The 19,464-nt window shown below is 28.1% G+C and overlaps 2 protein-coding genes and 1 long non-coding RNA gene across 3 annotated transcripts; 2 read left to right on the top strand and 1 right to left on the bottom strand.

Moving 5' to 3' along the window:
- Window positions 1-403: 403 nt before the first annotated feature.
- On the bottom strand, window positions 404-2,268 carry LOC112687161 (3-hydroxyisobutyryl-CoA hydrolase, mitochondrial). The gene is made up of 3 exons (XM_025559737.1): window positions 2,078-2,268; window positions 916-1,903; window positions 404-852 (listed from the first exon to the last, which is right to left on the bottom strand). The coding sequence occupies exons 2-3, from the start codon at window positions 1,901-1,903 to the stop codon at window positions 719-721; spliced, it is 1,122 nt and encodes a 373-aa protein (XP_025415522.1). The 5' UTR covers window positions 2,078-2,268; the 3' UTR covers window positions 404-718.
- A 155-nt stretch (window positions 2,269-2,423) lies between these two features.
- LOC112687162 (frataxin homolog, mitochondrial) lies at window positions 2,424-3,317 on the top strand. The gene is made up of 3 exons (XM_025559738.1): window positions 2,424-2,725; window positions 2,792-2,906; window positions 2,999-3,317. The coding sequence occupies exons 1-3, from the start codon at window positions 2,514-2,516 to the stop codon at window positions 3,248-3,250; spliced, it is 579 nt and encodes a 192-aa protein (XP_025415523.1). The 5' UTR covers window positions 2,424-2,513; the 3' UTR covers window positions 3,251-3,317.
- An 11,613-nt stretch (window positions 3,318-14,930) lies between these two features.
- Window positions 14,931-15,366, top strand: LOC112687180. The gene is made up of 3 exons (XR_003148942.1): window positions 14,931-14,986; window positions 15,053-15,231; window positions 15,301-15,366. It is a non-coding gene; the product is annotated as an uncharacterized LOC112687180 (long non-coding RNA).
- The last annotated feature ends 4,098 nt before the right edge of the window (window positions 15,367-19,464 follow it).

Consider the following 19,464-nt stretch of genomic DNA (forward strand, 5'->3'; position numbering starts at 1 on the left):
CATCTTATGTACTTGATATATTAATGTATTATACTCCAATGTAATCTTTTAAGTTACAATATTGAATTTATTATAATTAATCCAGTATGACTATCCATCAACCCACTACCAAATTTTAAAGGAGCAATTTCTCCAAAAACAATACCTTCAATGTAATATTTTTAAGATGATACTCTAGACCACATGCATTATATTCAATTGTATAGTTATATTGAATTTGTTTAGCAATGCTAACTAAAAAATCTGTTCAAAAATCAATATTATACACCAATTGACAGTATACCTTTGAAAATGGAAGTCATTTAGTAGTCCTTAGTTAGGACATTAATTAACAATATCTACATTGAAACTTGTTTAGTGAAAATCATTTTAATTTTATATAAAATATAACTCAATAATAATATTTATAATAATCAATGGATGCAGCAATATTTAATTTTAAAAATATAGTTAACAATTATAATTTCATGGGCTATTCAAAATGTAGAACTGTATTCAATATGACCTTAAAGGTAATAAAACTAATTATGAATTTAGATACAATGGAAGTCAGATATGCGATAAGGTCGATTGCATCATTACCATAAGCACACAAATAGCATTTACTTACAATATTAACATGTAATAAAATATAATATATTAATAACAATACAATGATTTTTTACAAATGTATGGAAAAATATTTATATAATAAATAATAATATTTCAATGTAACTATTTATATAAACTGCAATTGTTTACCATTAGGTAATGGTTCAAAATATTGGTCAATAATTTCATCTTTTACGTCTTCTAATGAAGATGGAGACCATTTTGGATTCTTATCTTTATCAATCAACAACGCACGGACACCTGTAGGAAAAAAAGATATATTATTAATTATTTTGTTTTGGCAGACATAAAAATAGAAAATACCTTCAAAAAAGTCAGAAGAATATTTGGCTTCAATACTTCTATAAGCTAGACAATATTCCATTTTTAAACATTCGTCTAAACTCAAATTTTTTCCTTTCAATATTTCTTTTCGAGTAATCTTTAGTCCTGTGGGACTAACTTCTTTAAGCGTTTTAAGTATTCCTCGTGCCCAATCTGAGTTATCTTCATTCAAAGCATCAACAATTGCTTCAACTCTTTCATGGCTAAATATTGAATTTATTTTATTCATGAGCGGTTCCATGGTGAACTTTACATCGTCCAGGCTGTCCGTGTTTTCCCTAAGGACAATCTCTGGATCCCGGATGTCTTCAATTAGTTTGGTTTTTAAACTTTCGATTTTTGAACTATTGATGTAATGTGTGGCAATACCCGCTTTGGCCACATCACTGCCTTTTAGCCTTAGCCCAGTTAAACCTAGTAGCACTCCAAGATTTCGGTCCATTCTGGACAAAATGTAACTACCACCAACATCACAAAATAATCCAATTGCTGTTTCTGGCATAGCGAATAGCGTTTTTTCGGTAGCTACCCTGTATTTTCCATGCGCAGATATTCCGACACCACCACCCATCACAATACCGTCAATTAATGATACATAAGGGATTTTGTATTTACCAATTGCACTGTTCATTGAATATTCGTGGTTAAAAAATTCCGTACCCATTTCAATTGATTTAGCGCATACACCATTTTCAGTGATAGACTTCACGTCACCCCCAGCACAGAAAGCTTTCCCACCAGCTCCTTGGACAATCACCATTCGGACTTTGGACTCATACTCCTTGAGTTTCGGGTTGATTTTCTTGACCATTGAAATATTAAGAGAGTTCAACGCTTTCGGCCTGTTAAGGGTAATTATTCCAACATCGTTTTTAATTTCAAACAATACGTCATCCATGACCGTAGATAAATATCGTTTTAAAATTCTCACGTTTGACGAACATTTAAGGCAAGAATAATAAATCATCTGTAAACAAATTTATACAATTAACATAGATTATTAGTCACATTACGTATAGTGTTGAAAGCATTTTTTTTTTTTTTCATGTAGTTCAATCATTTTAATCAAATGCGTAATATAAATAGTTCGTGGATTACACCGATACGGTTAAATTGTCAAATATTGTAAATCAGTACTTACCTTTTCGATACAAATAACTGTGTACGAATTTACTGTGACAATAAAAAGACTTGATAAATTCGATTTCGGCGTGTATACGTAAAGGTGGTTGTATAAAACAACGAATCGATTGAATGCTAATCAAGAACGAACTACGGTCAAGCGCTTATGATGTTAGCAATTTATATTGACCTGCAGGAGCGATTGGATTTTTATAATTTTTTTTATACGCTTTTCGTATAGTGATACACTTCTATAACTATTATCAGTCGAATGTTATCTACGCCCGTGGGCCTATAACATATTTTCCAACCTAACCTTTATAAGTATATCGATGTTCTGGGGCTTATCAACAGGTATTACTTTATCACTTAGTCACTGAAATAGATTTCCGATAAAGTTATTTTATGACTACTATTGATGGAGGAAGTGTCGAATGATATAACTATTTTTTATCATGTATTCAAGATTGCTTCGAGTTTTCGTGTCCGAAAATGAATTCGCTGCCAAAGCGTTACTCAGACGCAAATATTGCCGTCTCTTCACCGGGCGATTACCGTTTGAAAACTGTTCGCTACTACAAAATCGAAAGGGATTCGACCTTCGAGAACACCTTTCCAACATAAAACAGTCGTGTCTCCTAAAAAAATATTTTTCCTCCAACAACCAGTAATAATGTTTCGTCATTATCGAGTTATAATTATGTTTATTTCTTTTATTTTGTTCTCCTTTCAGGACTGAAAAAGAATTTGAACAGGCGTGCAATGAAACATTAGAATCTTTGTGTGAATATCTAGAACACATTGTTGAAGATAGTCCACAACTTGATAACCCTGATGTGACACTAAACGTATGTATATATTTATAAATTATGAACATAGTGTTTACATTATGGTTTCATCTTGTATACATATAATTTTAAATACATTTTTAATCATACAGGATGGTGTATTGACCTTACAATTAGGTGAACCTTATGGAACATACGTTATTAACCGTCAGACACCGAACAAACAAATTTGGTTAAGTTCACCAACAAGTGGCCCTAAACGATATGATTTAAAGTGTTCAAAATGGATTTACAAACATGATGGTGTTAGTTTGCATGAATTATTGACTAGTGAACTATCCCAAATTCTTTCAGTCGATGTCAATTTTTCTAAATGTGTATTTGGTGGTGCTTCATGCAAATAGTTAATTTTATTTATGTACTTATACAATTTTGAATTAAATATTGTTAATTATAATGTTAAACATATATAGGTATTATTTTATGAATTAGAAATTATAATCCTAACATTTTGAATGCTATAATTATATTTGTGATATTATTAGACATATTATTAACTAATAAAAATAAGAATATTTTTACTGTCTTTTTAGTAGACATGTTTTCTCATTTCTAAATTATTAGTTTTTATCATATCTAGTAAAAATATTTACATGATAATACCAGAAATTTAGGTTTAAGCTATATGGTATTATTTAAAGTGTACAATAAAACTTTTCTAAAGGACCCCTCTGAAGACAAAATTGCAATATTTTAAAATGGCAATTTTGAAAGAAATAAGTGCTCTAATATACTGAGTTTTTCAATCTTTGTTTTATATGCTAAGTTGTTGGAATCAACAATAGAAACTCAAAAAAGTGTTACCCTTAGTCATCGGAAACAAATTAATATCTCTAATTATTTTTCTAAATTATAAATTTAATAGCTAATGAGTAATAAAATATTAAAAGTGTATTTATTATATATATCTCATACATTGTATACATTGTTTCAATGTACTTCAACATGATATTTGTTTTGGAATTATACATGCTTACCTTTAATTTTAATTTTTTCAAGACTTTTTTTCAATCTCTTTTTAACAGAAACATTTTATCCCGGAAAAATTAGTTTGTCCCAATAATATAGGTAGGGTCTGTAGAACAAAGTGCAATTATAGTATCTGTTCCTTTTTTTAGACATGAAAAAAATTAAAAAACTTAAAAATGTATTTTTTATATCCAAATATTATTAAAAATTTACAATAAGAAGTACATAAATATATGTATTAAATGTTTAATAATTATTATTACAATAATCTTAAAATGCTTTATTAGTGTCAAATTATTTGCTGTACCAAACTACGAATATAAACGAACTAAATTGTTAAGACTTGAGATTGGTATTTATTACACATGGATACATTTTGTCTTTCGATATAATAATCTGTATGTAATTATATATCATATGTAAATGGATATAACATAGGTATATATATTTTATAATGATAAGTACTAAATATCATTATGCGATACATACCGCAGTAGTGCGACTACGGGGGGTTCTTAAGTGGGTGGAAATCTTTTTGGCTAGTTCACTTTTCGACCATTCTGAAATGTTATTTTTTTAAGTTTTTCTAAGTATACTATTTTAGTTACCAATTTGAAATTTTCTTTTCTCATTTTTTTCCTGTTAAACTATTAATTAGTTTAATAATAATATAATATTATTAACTAATTAACAATTTATTTTTAAATCACATATTAAGTCAAGTAAGAAACATAAAAAAATGTATTTATGTTTTTGAATTTATAAATCTATTTATACAAATTAAATATATTTTTACAATAAGCTAAATTAATATAAGAGTAGTGAACGAATTTCAGTCTAAATTGTTGAAGAACCCATCCAGTGGTAGAACATCATAACAGTGGACAATTTTAATAATTTAAAAGGTCTCGACACCATTTGTGTGTTTCAAACTACTTCTGGGATCACTAGGGATGATGAGAACATATACGTTTGATACAAGAGGTATTACGGTGGTTGGGTAGATTTGAGTGGAAGCGTTTACAGAGAGTTTTAATGTGGAGTAGTTAAATATAGAGTGTGTCGTTTGAGAAAAAGAAAGGAGCTTTTGTAATTTGACGGAGGCATTTAAATTGAAAAATAAAAAAATATATTCAAAAATTTAAAATTTACATTAAAAAAAAAACTCTCCTTTCTCTTGAATTTTTACATACGATTCCGTTTTCATTTATAATATTCAACTAATAGATACATAACTGGAGGGAAGGTTTTTAAAAACATTTAGTCCGTAAATACTTTGTCTTTTTCATTAAATTCCGAATAATTTTCTATTGAATTTTTTTTAGTCGAATAAGTATGGCTTCTGTGACCTCCTTACGACTTGTATTAATAATTATATGATCAATAATTTTTGTTTTATATGGATTATGAATATAATCATATTCACCATCATACACATTTTTTTTTAATCTCGTTATTTTAATTAGGTAATGACACCTAAAATTTAATTTGATCGACCGTCAACGTGTAAGTGTTGGATTCTCCATAACACAATCAGTAATCTCTTTTAATATATAGAAGACATTTCTGGGATGGAATATATTAAAATCATGTACTAGAATTATAATAACTTTTTTAAAATCGATAATATAATGCAACCTTATATTTTTGATACTTTTTATTTAATTGAATATGTAATTTTAAAATAAATTATAAATTGTAAATGCATAATATATGATTGTTATATAAATTGGTACTTTAACAGAAAAAAAACGTGAAGAATATTTAAAATTGGTGTCCAAAATAGTGTATTCATCGAAAACGGTCATTCCAGAATGGCCAAAAGTGAACAGACCGATAATAAAAAGGTTAATTTTGGACGAAAAGTGTCCCGCCTACTTAAACACCCCCGTGTTCCATATCATTATAAATTAAAAATATCTATAGTTAATGACACTGTCTCAGATGCGACGGAAAGTTTGCGTTTATTGACAAATTTGCATTGATATTCTGATATGTCACGATCACGTGTTTTTAAGAGATATAAACCATTTTTTGAAGGTCGTAATGAAATTAAAGACAACCAACGTGCTGATCGTCCATGCTTGTCAAAACTTGACGATAACATTTAAAAAATCAATATCATACGAAAAGATCAGCGACTGAGCATTAAAATAATAGCTGAAACATTTAATATGGATCATAATATGGAATAAGTTAATAGGAATAGTTAATAAGGAATATGAACTGTTAGAAAAATGTTCCATAATCAATTTAACATGACAACATTTTGCGCTAAAATGGTTCCTAAAAACCTCTCTCAAGTACAAAAATATGATAGTCGACAAATTTGCACAGGCATTCTCGGACGGATGAGAAGTGAACCAAATTTGTAGAAAAGGATGATTACATTTGATGAAACTTGGATTTTCTAATACGATCCTGAAACTAAGATGTAGTCCTGTATTGGAAAACTTTCGTTTCATCAAAAATAAAAAAAGTTCGAATGAGCAAATAAAAATAAAAGGCAGGTCTTATTCTAAAGGGCAATACGACCCAAATTGGGTAATAGAAAAAATCAAAAGGGCAGTTGACTTTATGAATATGGGCAACTTACAAAAATATAATTTTCCTTGTAGAATGATAGAAGTTTTACTGAGTATTTGAAATTTATGTAATACTGTGTAATATTTATGTACCTAATAACTAATAACTATGTAAGTTTACAATCTTTTTTACTTTGATGATTGATTAATCTATGAAATTTAAATTTAAATAGTGGTATACGTGTAACGGAAAAGATCCTCATTTTTTTTTAATATTTTATCACGCGATGGTCAAAATTCTAAAATATTAATACACAATTTATTTGGGGAGTGGGTGTCATAATCTAAATAATATTCATAAAACAAGCTTTTTAATGCTTTTGGGCAGTAGGTAAAAATCCTTAGAATAAGCCCTGATCAAAGGGTATTTTGATCGTATTTTTTGATTTTAGGAGTAATTATGATTGAATGAGTACCTCAAAGACAAATTATAAATCAACAATATTATTTACAAGGCTTGACAATACTCCAACAACGAGTAAGAAGAAAGCGTCCTGAATTATGAAAAAACGAATTGTGGATCTTGCAGCAAGGCAACGCGCCGGCTCATAATGTTTAAAATATTAATATTATATTAATGCATTAATACAGTTTCTGGCCAAAAATCGGATTCCAATGCTACAACACTCCCCATTACCCCAGATCTTACTCCATGCGACTTTAGGCTCTTTCCAAAATTATGAAATGCGTTAAAAGAGATATATTTTGAGTAGTTGAAACTGTAAAACAAAATCAACAGAGATTTTTAAGGCACTATAAGAAAACAATTTCCAATACTGTTTCAATCAATGAAAAATACGAATGGAGCGATGTATTAAATTAGGAGGAGAATATTTAAAAGGGAAAAAATGTAAATAAAATATTTTTAAGGTGAATGTCTCGTTATTTAATAGCCATAATAATTACCATAGGCTATGTGGGATTTAGGTAATAAAAATCATTCACAATTTAATTTAATTAAAATAAACAATATATTACATAAATATGTATGTACATTAATGTGAAAAACAAATATCGATACGCGTTACAATTACAGAGGAATTGCCGAATATATCGCGGAGAATGTTGCGGAGTGTAATTCACGGTGTGTCGTGGATTGTACCTACTCACAGACTGACTGAATAATTAAGGGGAAGGTCCGGGGCAGTCACCCCCATGGCCTTCTTTTCTTCAAATTGTTTTTATTTATTATTTATATCATTCTAAGAAAATACATAAATGTGAAATACATGTATAATGTTCACCTATCTATAAAAGGGTTTAGGAACACTACTGACCTAGACTGATCCTTCAATTGAATAATCAAGATAGTTATCAAGAAACTAAGCTATTGGTAATAGACTTATTTGAGTGATAGCCAAACTGTTCAGGAATAAGGCATGAAGACATATTCGAAGATATGTTATCAAGGAGCTAACCTAACCAAATTATTCTATCGTCATTTTTGAAAACAATCTAAGAAAACATATAAATTTTTATTTTCTATAAAAAAATCTTTTGAAAATTATACATTTTATATTAATTTTTGAAGGGGTGAACGCAAGAAAAATTTCGGAAAGGGTTTTGAAAAATTTAAAATTTTGATAAAGCATGCTTTTTGTAATGTTAAATAATTTTAATTTTTTAATGTTTATATATTTTTGTTTCTCAGACAATTAACAAAAATATTTCAATATCAATAATCATAGAAGTAATTATCTATTAACATGAAGTCGAGTACGAATTATACTAAACCCATAATATCTAATATTTTATGTCTATTTATAATTTTATATTCTTATTTCTTAAAATGCATGCATAAATGTAAAAATGTCGAGTGATAAATTATGCCAAATTTAAATATTTTTACATTATACGCATATTACTTGATATAAATATGTTATTGCATTAAATTTAAAAATAATAATAATTTTTGAACAATAATTTTAAACTGTTATTTCAATTATTCATGACTGAGCCGGTATTTAAAATAAAATAGTGTTTAATTGTGAGCATTTTAACCCTTGTAAATAAGAGGAATTTTTTTATTATAATATACGAGGGGCAAATGATAAGTAATGCACAATCATGAATTTTTCGAAAATGAAGAGAGATAATTGAAATGAAAAAAATATATATAAAAATACACTTCTTTAGCTAGAAATTAATACCTTTATTTTTCAATATAATCACCATTTACAGATATACACTTCTCCCAACGAGTCACAAGTTTCTTCATACCGTCACTGAAATATGTAGCTGGTCTCTTTTTTATCCAAGACTTCACTGCTTCCTTGACTTCTTCGTCCGACGTGAAATGGGTGCCTTTGAAGTCTCTCTTAAGGTCTGGGAAGAAGTGAAAATCACAAGGTGCCAAATCTGGTGAATACGGTGGGTGTTGAAGAACCTCGAATTTCAACTGTTTGAGAGCGGTACTGGTTGCATTTGATGTGTGAGGTCGAGCGTTATCGTGATGCAACAAAATGGTGTCAGTTGATCCACGAACGCGACACACTCGTTTCCTTAATTTTTTCAGTGACTCAATGTATCGGGCTGAGTTTATACTTGTCCTCTTTTCCAAATAATCCGTTAGATGAACTTGATTTTCATCCCAAAATATCGTAAGCATAATCTTTCTTGCAGAAGGCTGAACCTTGAACTTTTTGAGCTGGGGAGAAGTGACAGACGATATTCCATACTCTGTCTTTTTTCCTCTGGATCGTAGTGATGCACCCAAGTTTCGTCACCGGTCACAATTTTTAAGAGAAACTGCTCTCCTTCTTGGTGATAACGATTCAACAATTTTTGGCTACACTCAACTCGAATTTTCTTGTTTTCCTGTGTTAACATTTTCGGTACCCAACGAGCGCAAATTTTTCGATAGCCAAGTTGCTGAATAATGAACCCGACTCTTTCTTGCGACATCCCAACAATATCAGCTATGCGGTTTTGAGTTATTCGACGATCATTTTTGATGAGCTCGTCCACTTGAATTCGATGTTTTTCATCCGTAATAGTTACAGGTCGTCCATCGCAATGTTTATCCAGAATATTCATTTTACCAGGGTCATCTAATTTACATTTTGATATCCAATGAGATACTGTGCTTCGGTCTACAGTTTTACTATCGTAAACAGCTTTTAAGCGACGATGAATGTCTGTCGGATTAACATTTTCGGCGGTTAAAAATTCAATCACAGCTCGTTGTTTTAATTTCGTTGACAATACGTCAGTACTAGGCTCCATTCTGACACGCACTGATTAGAAACAAATCGAGTCATGTTCAAATGGGTACTTCTCAGTTATAAACAATAACAATAGTTGTATTTGAATCTAATTTTGAAGTCTTTATCTTATTACGATTGTGAGTTATTGGCGATTGTGCATCATTTGCCCCTCGTATGTATAGGTATGCAAGTATTTAAATATCGAAATGAAATTTGCTAGTATTCAAATTTAAGTTGACAATATTTGAGGCGGGATCTATTATCACCACTAAAAATTTTGCTTATACGTAGCTAATATAATTATATTAAAATATTATTATATTATTATAACGTTAAAAATATCATTCTTATATTACTAATTTATATGATTTTTTTTATATTTTCTTATAAATATATACATATATATAGACGTAAGTTATATTCTATTGTACGTTTTTTATATTTCTTTTATGTACATAAAATATATACAATAATAATATATATGTATTTAAAAATAAAAATAAAATAAACATTGGCTTATCAGCATATGATAGTAGTAAGCTATAGTAAAAATATTTTCACATATTATTATGTTCGGAAAATAAGTTTAAAAACGGTTTTTTTTCTTGATAAAATATAAAATTATTTATACTATAATAGGTAATTATAAATGGTTACTATTACGCAGCTTCTATTATTAATAAAAAATCGTACTACACATTTTATAATTTACTATGATATGATACAGAGTCCCCTCTATCCCACTTTTATATGATTATAATTTTTAATACAATGTTGGTAATATTTTTAATTAATAGTTTTTTTTATTTATAAAATTGCTCATTATAATTCAGTAACTATCAATCTGATATTTTTTAAACTGAAAATATACTTATGTTTGGTATACATCTGAAAACTATAAAAAAATATCTATTTTAATGTGGGATTTAAAATGTAATAGATATATTTTAGTCCTCATCAGCTATCTTGCCTAAACTGACTTCTTGAAGAACACCTTCATAGTAGTTATATTTAATAGTATTTAGTAGGAACACACTTCTCAAATTCGTAATGCACACTTCCAATTTCGGATTACACACTTTTTGTTGGGGTTCACTAAATAATAGCGGCTACTATTACATTACAAAATTTTAAACCATTATTAAACATTATTACAGTTGTTATTTGTTAGTATACCTCATTTGACTATATTTAAATATATATATATATATATATATATATATATATATGATTATATTTGTACTCCCTACTTAGAATAACTTATACAAGGTATATTCCCTAGGAAAACAAGAAACAAGTTTATTTGTTACGTGTATATTCATTTACAGACAAACTTGTTTTCAACTATATATTATAATACAATGCTGGTACTTCTTCAGATGTTTTGTTTGGAACTTGAAATCTCAAATTATAATTTTAATTTTTACATTATGAGTATTAAGATTATTCATATTATGCTACTGTTTTATTATAATAGTACAGTAGTAGTTAAAATTTTTTTTTGTTTTTTAATTATTAAATTAAGGTTAAATAATGTAAACAATTTGATAAATACAGAATTAAAAAAAACTTGATCTTGCATTTAACAGCAATTTTTTGAGACGATTAATAATATTAAGCTTATAATATAACTCATGAAAAGGCATATTTTTATAAACTGAGTAAGAAATGATAGTTATAATAAAATTAATATTTACTTTTTCGGTCCCTTTTTTTGTAGTATCAAAGGAAAAAATAAATTACACAAATGTTTATGATTTATATACCATATGATATGTGTATTTTCTTTTCTTTCATATTAATATCAAAAATGAGTATAAAACAGAAGAAATTCAATCTATATGATTTGTACAAATAAATAGTATAAGTACCAGTGATGGGAATTATTCGAGTATTCGAATATTCGATCATTCGAATATCAGTATTCGATGCTACAATACAATACGTAACAAAAATTATTCGTTTAAGTTTTCGCGCAACACAAAACGTTTATTAATAATATTATATGGCTTATGGTGCATAAAGGCATACAAGAAGTGGATTTGAAGCCAGTGATATTTACTATTTGACATGGCAATTAAAATACAAAAATAAAAATTGTGCAAAATACTCCAATATCATAATTAAATTATTATTAATACAGTATAAACTATAAATCACTATAGCGAGCATCGCTTAGAACGAGATACTGCTTACAACAAGCAAAACGTTAGGTCCCTGCATGGCACATATGACAGGCGCAGGTCTAGAACTCAAATTGGAGGGGGTCATTATTTCGAAAATACAAAAAGATAATACACAATTATAAAATAATAAAAGTAAATTATTAATTCAAATTAGAAGTTATAAATATATGAAATTGTTAATTTTTAAAATTAAATAACAAAGTTTAATCCCCTTTGTTTTTATTTTTCCAAATTTAGAAATAATATTATCAATTTATGTGTATATTCTTGTGAATATTGAACAAAGCGTTCCTTTTCCATGTTTAAACGAAGCCATAAAACCTTAAGCTTTAAAACGCCTGAGAGTAGAGAATGATCGGATGTATTTTTTAACAAGTTATTAGTACCTAAATTATCGATTAGTTGTGCCATAGCAAGTATATGGTATAATATTATATAAACATACTGGTAACGGATTGGGAGTAACCGAATTGGTTCCTGTTTGAAAAAGGTATTTTATTAGGTATAGCCGAATTGGTTCCCGTTTGTGTACAGATTAGGCGAGCCAGTGCATTGAGAGCAAAAAACAAAATTTTAAAAGCTATATGTATGACATATAGACACAATTATAATATCGATAAGATAGAGTATAGAAATATAATAGATATAATATAGATTACTAGATACTAGCAAATTACTAGCAAACAGGAAAGAAATAACAAATACTTGGACAGTTATATGTATGACTGAGAAGTTTACGAGAATTGAATATTTAAAGAAAGTTAGCTTCAAATTTGCAAATCAGTGGTTTTAAAATGTATTTATTATATTTTATTATTTGTATTTCGTACACTTAAGTGATGACTAGTTGACTTCCGAATCAACGATTTAAAATTGTATATATTTTATCATTTTTTTTTAACACACATTAACGCACATTGTTAACCAAGCCTACTTTAAAGTTGACTGTCAAAAAACTGTAAAATTGAGATGGAAAATTTGCGGCGTAATTAAATGGGAACCAATTCGACTATACCTAATAAAATACCTTTTTTAAACGGGAACCAATTCGGCACGTGGGGACGAAGCTTGGGAACCAATTCGGTAAAAGCCCTTCTGGTTATTTTCATGTCTATATTTAAGATTTCGATTAGAAGTTTACTCCAATCGTAACAGTCATAAAAGACATACGAAAACTGGTACCTAGCCAATATATTTAGAGGAAGCTAGATATTTTATTAATTTTTGACCATTTCCCGAGTAATTGAAAAAACTGAAAAGTAATTATGAAAACATTTAACTGAGTTCGTGTTACGAACTTGCTAACACCAATTATCTTTTCAGGAATTAGTCGATTAGATTAAAGAAATTACATTTATAAATATTTCATAATTTTCAAAAAAATATGCTAATTGCAAAGACATACGATACAATTTTCGATTAAAAATTAAATATAATGAATAGTTACGATATTAAAAAGCATTTTTGTAATATTTAATGACTAATGATACAATCAAAGCTATTATAACAAAAAAAATTAGTATCTGCATTTGGGGTTAAAGAGTTGATCCAATTATTTTACTATTTACTAATTACTCGCTAGTTGAAATATATAAGAATAAAGTAGTGTTATGACATTTCGTGGAGTTTTGTATTTAATAAAAATCAAATAAAAACTAATTGTTAACTGGTTCAAACGAAATACAATAAATAAAAATATAAACAAGTATGATTTATAAAATTTGTTTAGTAAACAATACAGCTTTGTTATTTCTTTACAGCATTTAGTTTTGCACTTAATACCACGGTATCTTGACTTACAATTTCAACGCTTTAATATAATATTCAATCAGTTCGATTTCTTATTATCATAATAACCGTAGAGCTACTATACTTGTATATTTTATAAATATACTTTATAATTTGTAAGTTTATATATTTCAAGATGAATAATAATTACATTCAATCTGCTACCTGCAAAGGAGAAAATAGACTTCTGAACATTGTAGATCGATCGCAATTGATTAAACCGGATTCAATGATTTCGAATCATAGTGAAATGATAGCTCAGCTTAAAATGAAAATCGAGGTTCAGCAAGCGACTATCAATACATTATTGTCAGAAATAAACGAAATCAAAAGTATCTGATTGTTAAAAGCTCTTAAAATTACAGAAATAATATCCACTTCTAATGTACTATAATAGCATAATATACTTTTGCAGTTAATTTTCAATTTCAAAGTAAGTTCAAGGACGACGAGTTGTCCCATTTAAGAGAAAAGTGTTCAGAGTTTCAAAGTAGAGTTAAAGAATTAGAAGGTATGTAACCAATTATAGATTTAAAAAAATAATTTATCGAAATCTATAAATCAATGTACATTGTAAGGTAAAACAATATCAAACAAACGTTATTTTCAGATAATTCGATTAACAAATTAAATATTGATCGCCTTCAAAATTCATCAGAGAAATTAACCAAAGAAAGTAAGTCAATGCAGAGAAAAATCAAATAATTTGTTACTGAAAATAATTTTTTGATGTCAAAATTAACTGATGAATTTATAAATTGTCCAGGAGTATCGTTTGATGGAAACGAAAGTGATATCAGCGAATTGAATGAAGCTGATAAGAGTGAAAACAAAGATAACGAATGTTGCGAGGAATTTACTGAAATAGATGAAAATACTACTACTACTATCGCCGACGTCGTTTTGACATTTTTCACAAATTTCTTAGGTTTTTTCTTTATATTATTTAATAGAATTTTTTCTTATGAAGGTATCCAAAAAATCTCTGGTGCAATTAATGTTCAGCAAAGTCAAATACACGAATTGGCTGAATTCGATGAAAAGCTGTCTGTAGCCACCGCCATTGATAGTATTGGCCACAAAACTACAGAAGCCAACCAAGTCCAGCCACTTCGACTGAGCAAAGATTTAAAGGAAAACAATCAGGATAATATGAATTGCGTATCGATTACAAGGACTACCCAGATAGATCACGAAGTAAATTTAATGGACAGTGCGAATTCTACATCCACTAAGGAAAACATCTGCAATGTAACTAATACACTCACGGGTTACAATGAGAAATTAATTGCTGTCCAAATACAGGATCAAATAGAGACCGTCAATACTACTAGGAACAACCCTAAGTATAAAAAATAAAAAACAAAATGATATTAAATAGAAAAAATACGTAATATTATGTTTATTTTCAGACAAAAACTCAGAGAAAATAAATTAGAAGCATATTTCAAATCTGATCCGATAGGCGCCCTGCAAGAACTGTGTAGGTCTCGAGATTGGATACTTCCGAAATATCAGTTTTTTAAAGAAGGTGATAGCAGGACGTTCACATACTCGGTTGTGTGTACTGTATTGTCATTCACTGTCAGGGGTAAGTGATTGAAATAACATTTCTGTTCATGTTCGATAAATTATTAATGTTCATTTTTACCGATTGAAGTCAATGGTGTGCATAAAAAAATTGGCAAACGACAAGTCGCTACTGAAATGTATCACAAAATAAAAAAATTTTACCAGTAGTAAAGTTGATTTGGCAAAATATGTCTCTGAAATAAATCCCAAAGGTAATGGGATAGTCAACGATGAACGTGTTTTCACGTCTGCGGGATTCTACTCGAAACCGGACACCACAGATGTCGTTGACGCACCAGTATTTACTTTAGCTGATGAAACGGAGTGTATAAAAATTAACAAAGATTCAGCATTTAAAACGTGCAATGAGGTCTTAAGTCACCCAGCGTCACTTAAAGAATACGATAATGATCGTCCTATCGTCATTTCAAAATGCCTTAATTGCAATGAAAATCACGAGTCATCTGTAAACGAATCGGTTATCGTCAATGAAGACAAAAAATCATTATTTGCTTCTGTAGACGCCGATCTCGTCGAAAGATTTCGACTATCAAATAATCCTGGTTTGCGTAAATTGAAGGTAATTACATCTGTTTTATCTAATCGTAACCATGGCATACGAGTGATACGTACAATGTAAAACGTGATTTATGTGTACAATTGTTATTATGTCACAGGAAATTAAAAAAATAGACATGCTTATGGTTCCATCGAATGTTTTGTTTTTGCATCAAATCGCCAGAGAAGAAGAGCTAATATTGGATTATGAACTTTTTGAATGTTGCTCACTAACGATTAGTACGATTTCCATACAGACATTCATAGTGTAACATTAAACAATATTATTATCCATATACTTACAGGAAAAGATTTTACGGGTATTCAACTTACGGTAAACCATTGTGCACTAACGGTCGTTGGCTTCGGTGAAACGATACTTGAGAGTCAAGAAGATGCGGCTTACGAGTGTTTGAGTCGCTTCAAATCGATTCTAGAATAATATTCTAGAAGTACGATCAAAGCAGTAGATTTCTCTAGTAAGTTTATATAGATTATTATAAACGAAAATAATACTTAACCAAACTTATAAAATCGCTCATTATCTATTACGATTTACGTTAAGCGGCCCAAATTCAAAATTGAAAGTATTTTTTTACACCTTATATGTTAAATTTCTTTGTAAGTACTAATATATACAATTGTATAATAGCAGTGTGGCACGAGCGGATTAAACGGGATTACTAAAATTCATCGATTGTATGCGTTTGGATTATTCTGTTCAACAATAAGATCCGTTAGCATTTAAGATCATCAACATCAAAACCATATAAAAACAATACAAATTGAAAATATCGCTAAACCCATTATGTGATCATTCAACCCCCTTAGGGTAGAATATCTCACTTCTTATCGATATCTACTTGTAATAATTTAATCACTGTTAACTATAATAATGAATTGTTAAATAACACTGTTATTGAATAAATGATAGTCACTATTCACATTTGTAATTTATTTCATAGATATATTATGCAAATAATAAAAAAATCTGCAATTCATCAATACTGTTTTAAATTTTTATAATAAATATATATTTGTTTTGATGTGGTCTGTTTAAAACAACCAGTGTTGGGAAAGATAACCAATAATTTTATCTAGATTAAAGATAAAGATAATGACTAAAGGCTTATATAAGATAAGGATAAAAGATAAAAGAGAATTATTTAAAATAACATTTAAGGTCTGACTCTTGGCTATATTTTTAAAATAACTCTTTTATTTAATGCCTTAAGGTTTGATGGAATATTCTTATTATTCTTAAAAGTAAATAGGTTAATAAATGATTATTATTTAAATTACTATTTATTATACCTACCTATACTTCAATATCTGTACAAGTAGTGATTACTAAGTGGCTTTAGATTATGTATTTGTATTAAAATACATAAGATAAGATAGAGTATAGAAATATAATAGTTATAATATAGATTACTAGATACTAGCAAATTACTAGCAAACAGGAAAGAAATAACAAATACTATTGTAAAAATTGTATGACTGAGTACATTAATGAGAAGATTACGAGAATTGAATATTTAAAGAAAGTTAGCTTCAAATTTGCAAATCAGTGGTTTTAAAATGTATTTATTATATTTTATTATTTGTATTTCGTACACCTAAGTGATGACAAGTTGACTTCCAAATCAACGATTTAAAATTGTATATTTTTATCATTTTTTTTTTAACATACATTAACGCTTATTAACCAAGCCTACTTTAAAGTTGACAGTCCTAAGCCTGTAAAAATGAGAAGGAAAATGTGCGTAGATAAACGGAAACTAATTCGACTATACCTAATAAAATACCTTTTTCAGACGAGAACCAATTCTGTACGCAGGGTTGTAGCTCGAGAACCAATTCGGTACCAGCCAACGAATTAACAGTAATCTTATCTTAGATAAGTTATCTTTCCGTCGAAGGTTTAAGTTTTAAATAATAACATTACTTAATAGTTTTACTTTTATTATAATATTAAACTTTTTAGTTTGTCATACCTAGTTAGTTAAGACTCACATTTTTAAGTTTTAACTTTTAAATGTTTTAATTTTTCAAAGTTCGAAAGGTCGAAAGTTCGAATATAGTTTGAAGTACCAACAAGTTCGAGTTCGAGAAAAAAATTATGTTCGAGTTCGGGTTCGAGTTTGTGAAAACTTTAGTTCGACCCATCCCTAGTATTAAGTATTAAATTATTTAATGTTTTTATTAACACGTAGTAGTAACAGTTTATAATAAACGTGCTATTAAAAACAATACTAAAATACTATACTAATGTCCGATAGTAAAAAATGTTTGAGTGAAGAATTTTAAAGTTTAAGTATTTTATCCCACAGTGGACACAGCATTGTTTCAGCTTAAAGAAAGATTTAAAGGTCTTAAAACAATAAATGATGAGTTTTCTTTTTTAAAACCAATAAATCTTACTACAATAGAAGAACAAATTATAATTAAAGCGTCCTACGATTTACACATAAAATATAAAAATGAGTTAAGTTCAGATATTACAAATCAACTTTTGTGTTTAAGAAATTTTCTTTGTGTTAATAAATCAACATCTGTGTTACATAATATTAAAGATCTAACAGTTTATTTAATCGAACATGACTTGGCATCATCTTTTCATGACGTTTTTACGCTGTTTAATTTTTCTGATTATTCCAGTTACAGTCGCTTCTGCCGAACGTTCTTTTTCTAAGCTTAAACTAATAAAAAATTATTTTAGAAACTCAACTTCACAAGACAGACTTACGAATATTGCAATTCTCAATATTGAAAGAGAAAAAACCACAGAACTTGAAATTGACAAAGTAATAAACAACTTTGCAAATTTAAAGTCAAGAAGGAAAAATTTTCTCAAATACTTCCAATGTTTTTATTTGATTAATGTTGCATCTTTCATACTTCATAATTAGTATTTGAAGAATTATTCAAATGAAACAAAATTATGTTATATAATATTATGCATTAATAAAAATTTGTATATTACATACTATTTAATAAGTAATTAAATAGGTAAGTGTTTCTAGTGTAATAAATATGGAATTAATTTATTTTGTGGTGATCATTACAACATGAGTAATATTTTGTTTTGTTTAATTTAATATTATTCTATAAAAGTATCATACTTTTATAATATTTAAATGTACCTACCTAAAAAAATGTACAAAGTACAATAGGTATGTGATAAGTTTATAATTAAATGTTGCTAGTTTGCTTACAAGTAAGTAATATGTAAACAATAAATATAACCTAACCATAATAAGGATAATATTTATCTGGTTATTTACTTTTTTAGAGGGCCCATATTAATCTTTGTACACGGGCTTCCAATAACCTATTTACGTCACCAAATACTGATATTCGAATGTTTGAATATTCAAATATTCGAATAATTTGATTATTCGAATATACCTTACATCTCTAATAAATAACTTGTAATTTTTATTGTTGATAATACAGCTTGAGAATTTTATTTAGGTAATATTATATTTAAGTATTAAATATTATATACAATTTAAAATTTAAACTTTAATAAATCGTTGAATAACGTTTTCATTGAAATGTTATGTATAAAAACTAAAATCAAATGTTTAATAAGGCTCTAAACTGCAACATACTTTAAAAAAAAATAAAAATTAAAAACATTTTTCATTTTTATTATAAATACATATGGAAAATTGTTTGAAAATGATTT

Source organism: Sipha flava, unplaced genomic scaffold (genome assembly GCF_003268045.1).
Source record: "Sipha flava isolate LNK unplaced genomic scaffold, YSA_version1 333_pilon_pilon, whole genome shotgun sequence".
Taxonomy (NCBI): domain Eukaryota; kingdom Metazoa; phylum Arthropoda; class Insecta; order Hemiptera; family Aphididae; genus Sipha; species Sipha flava.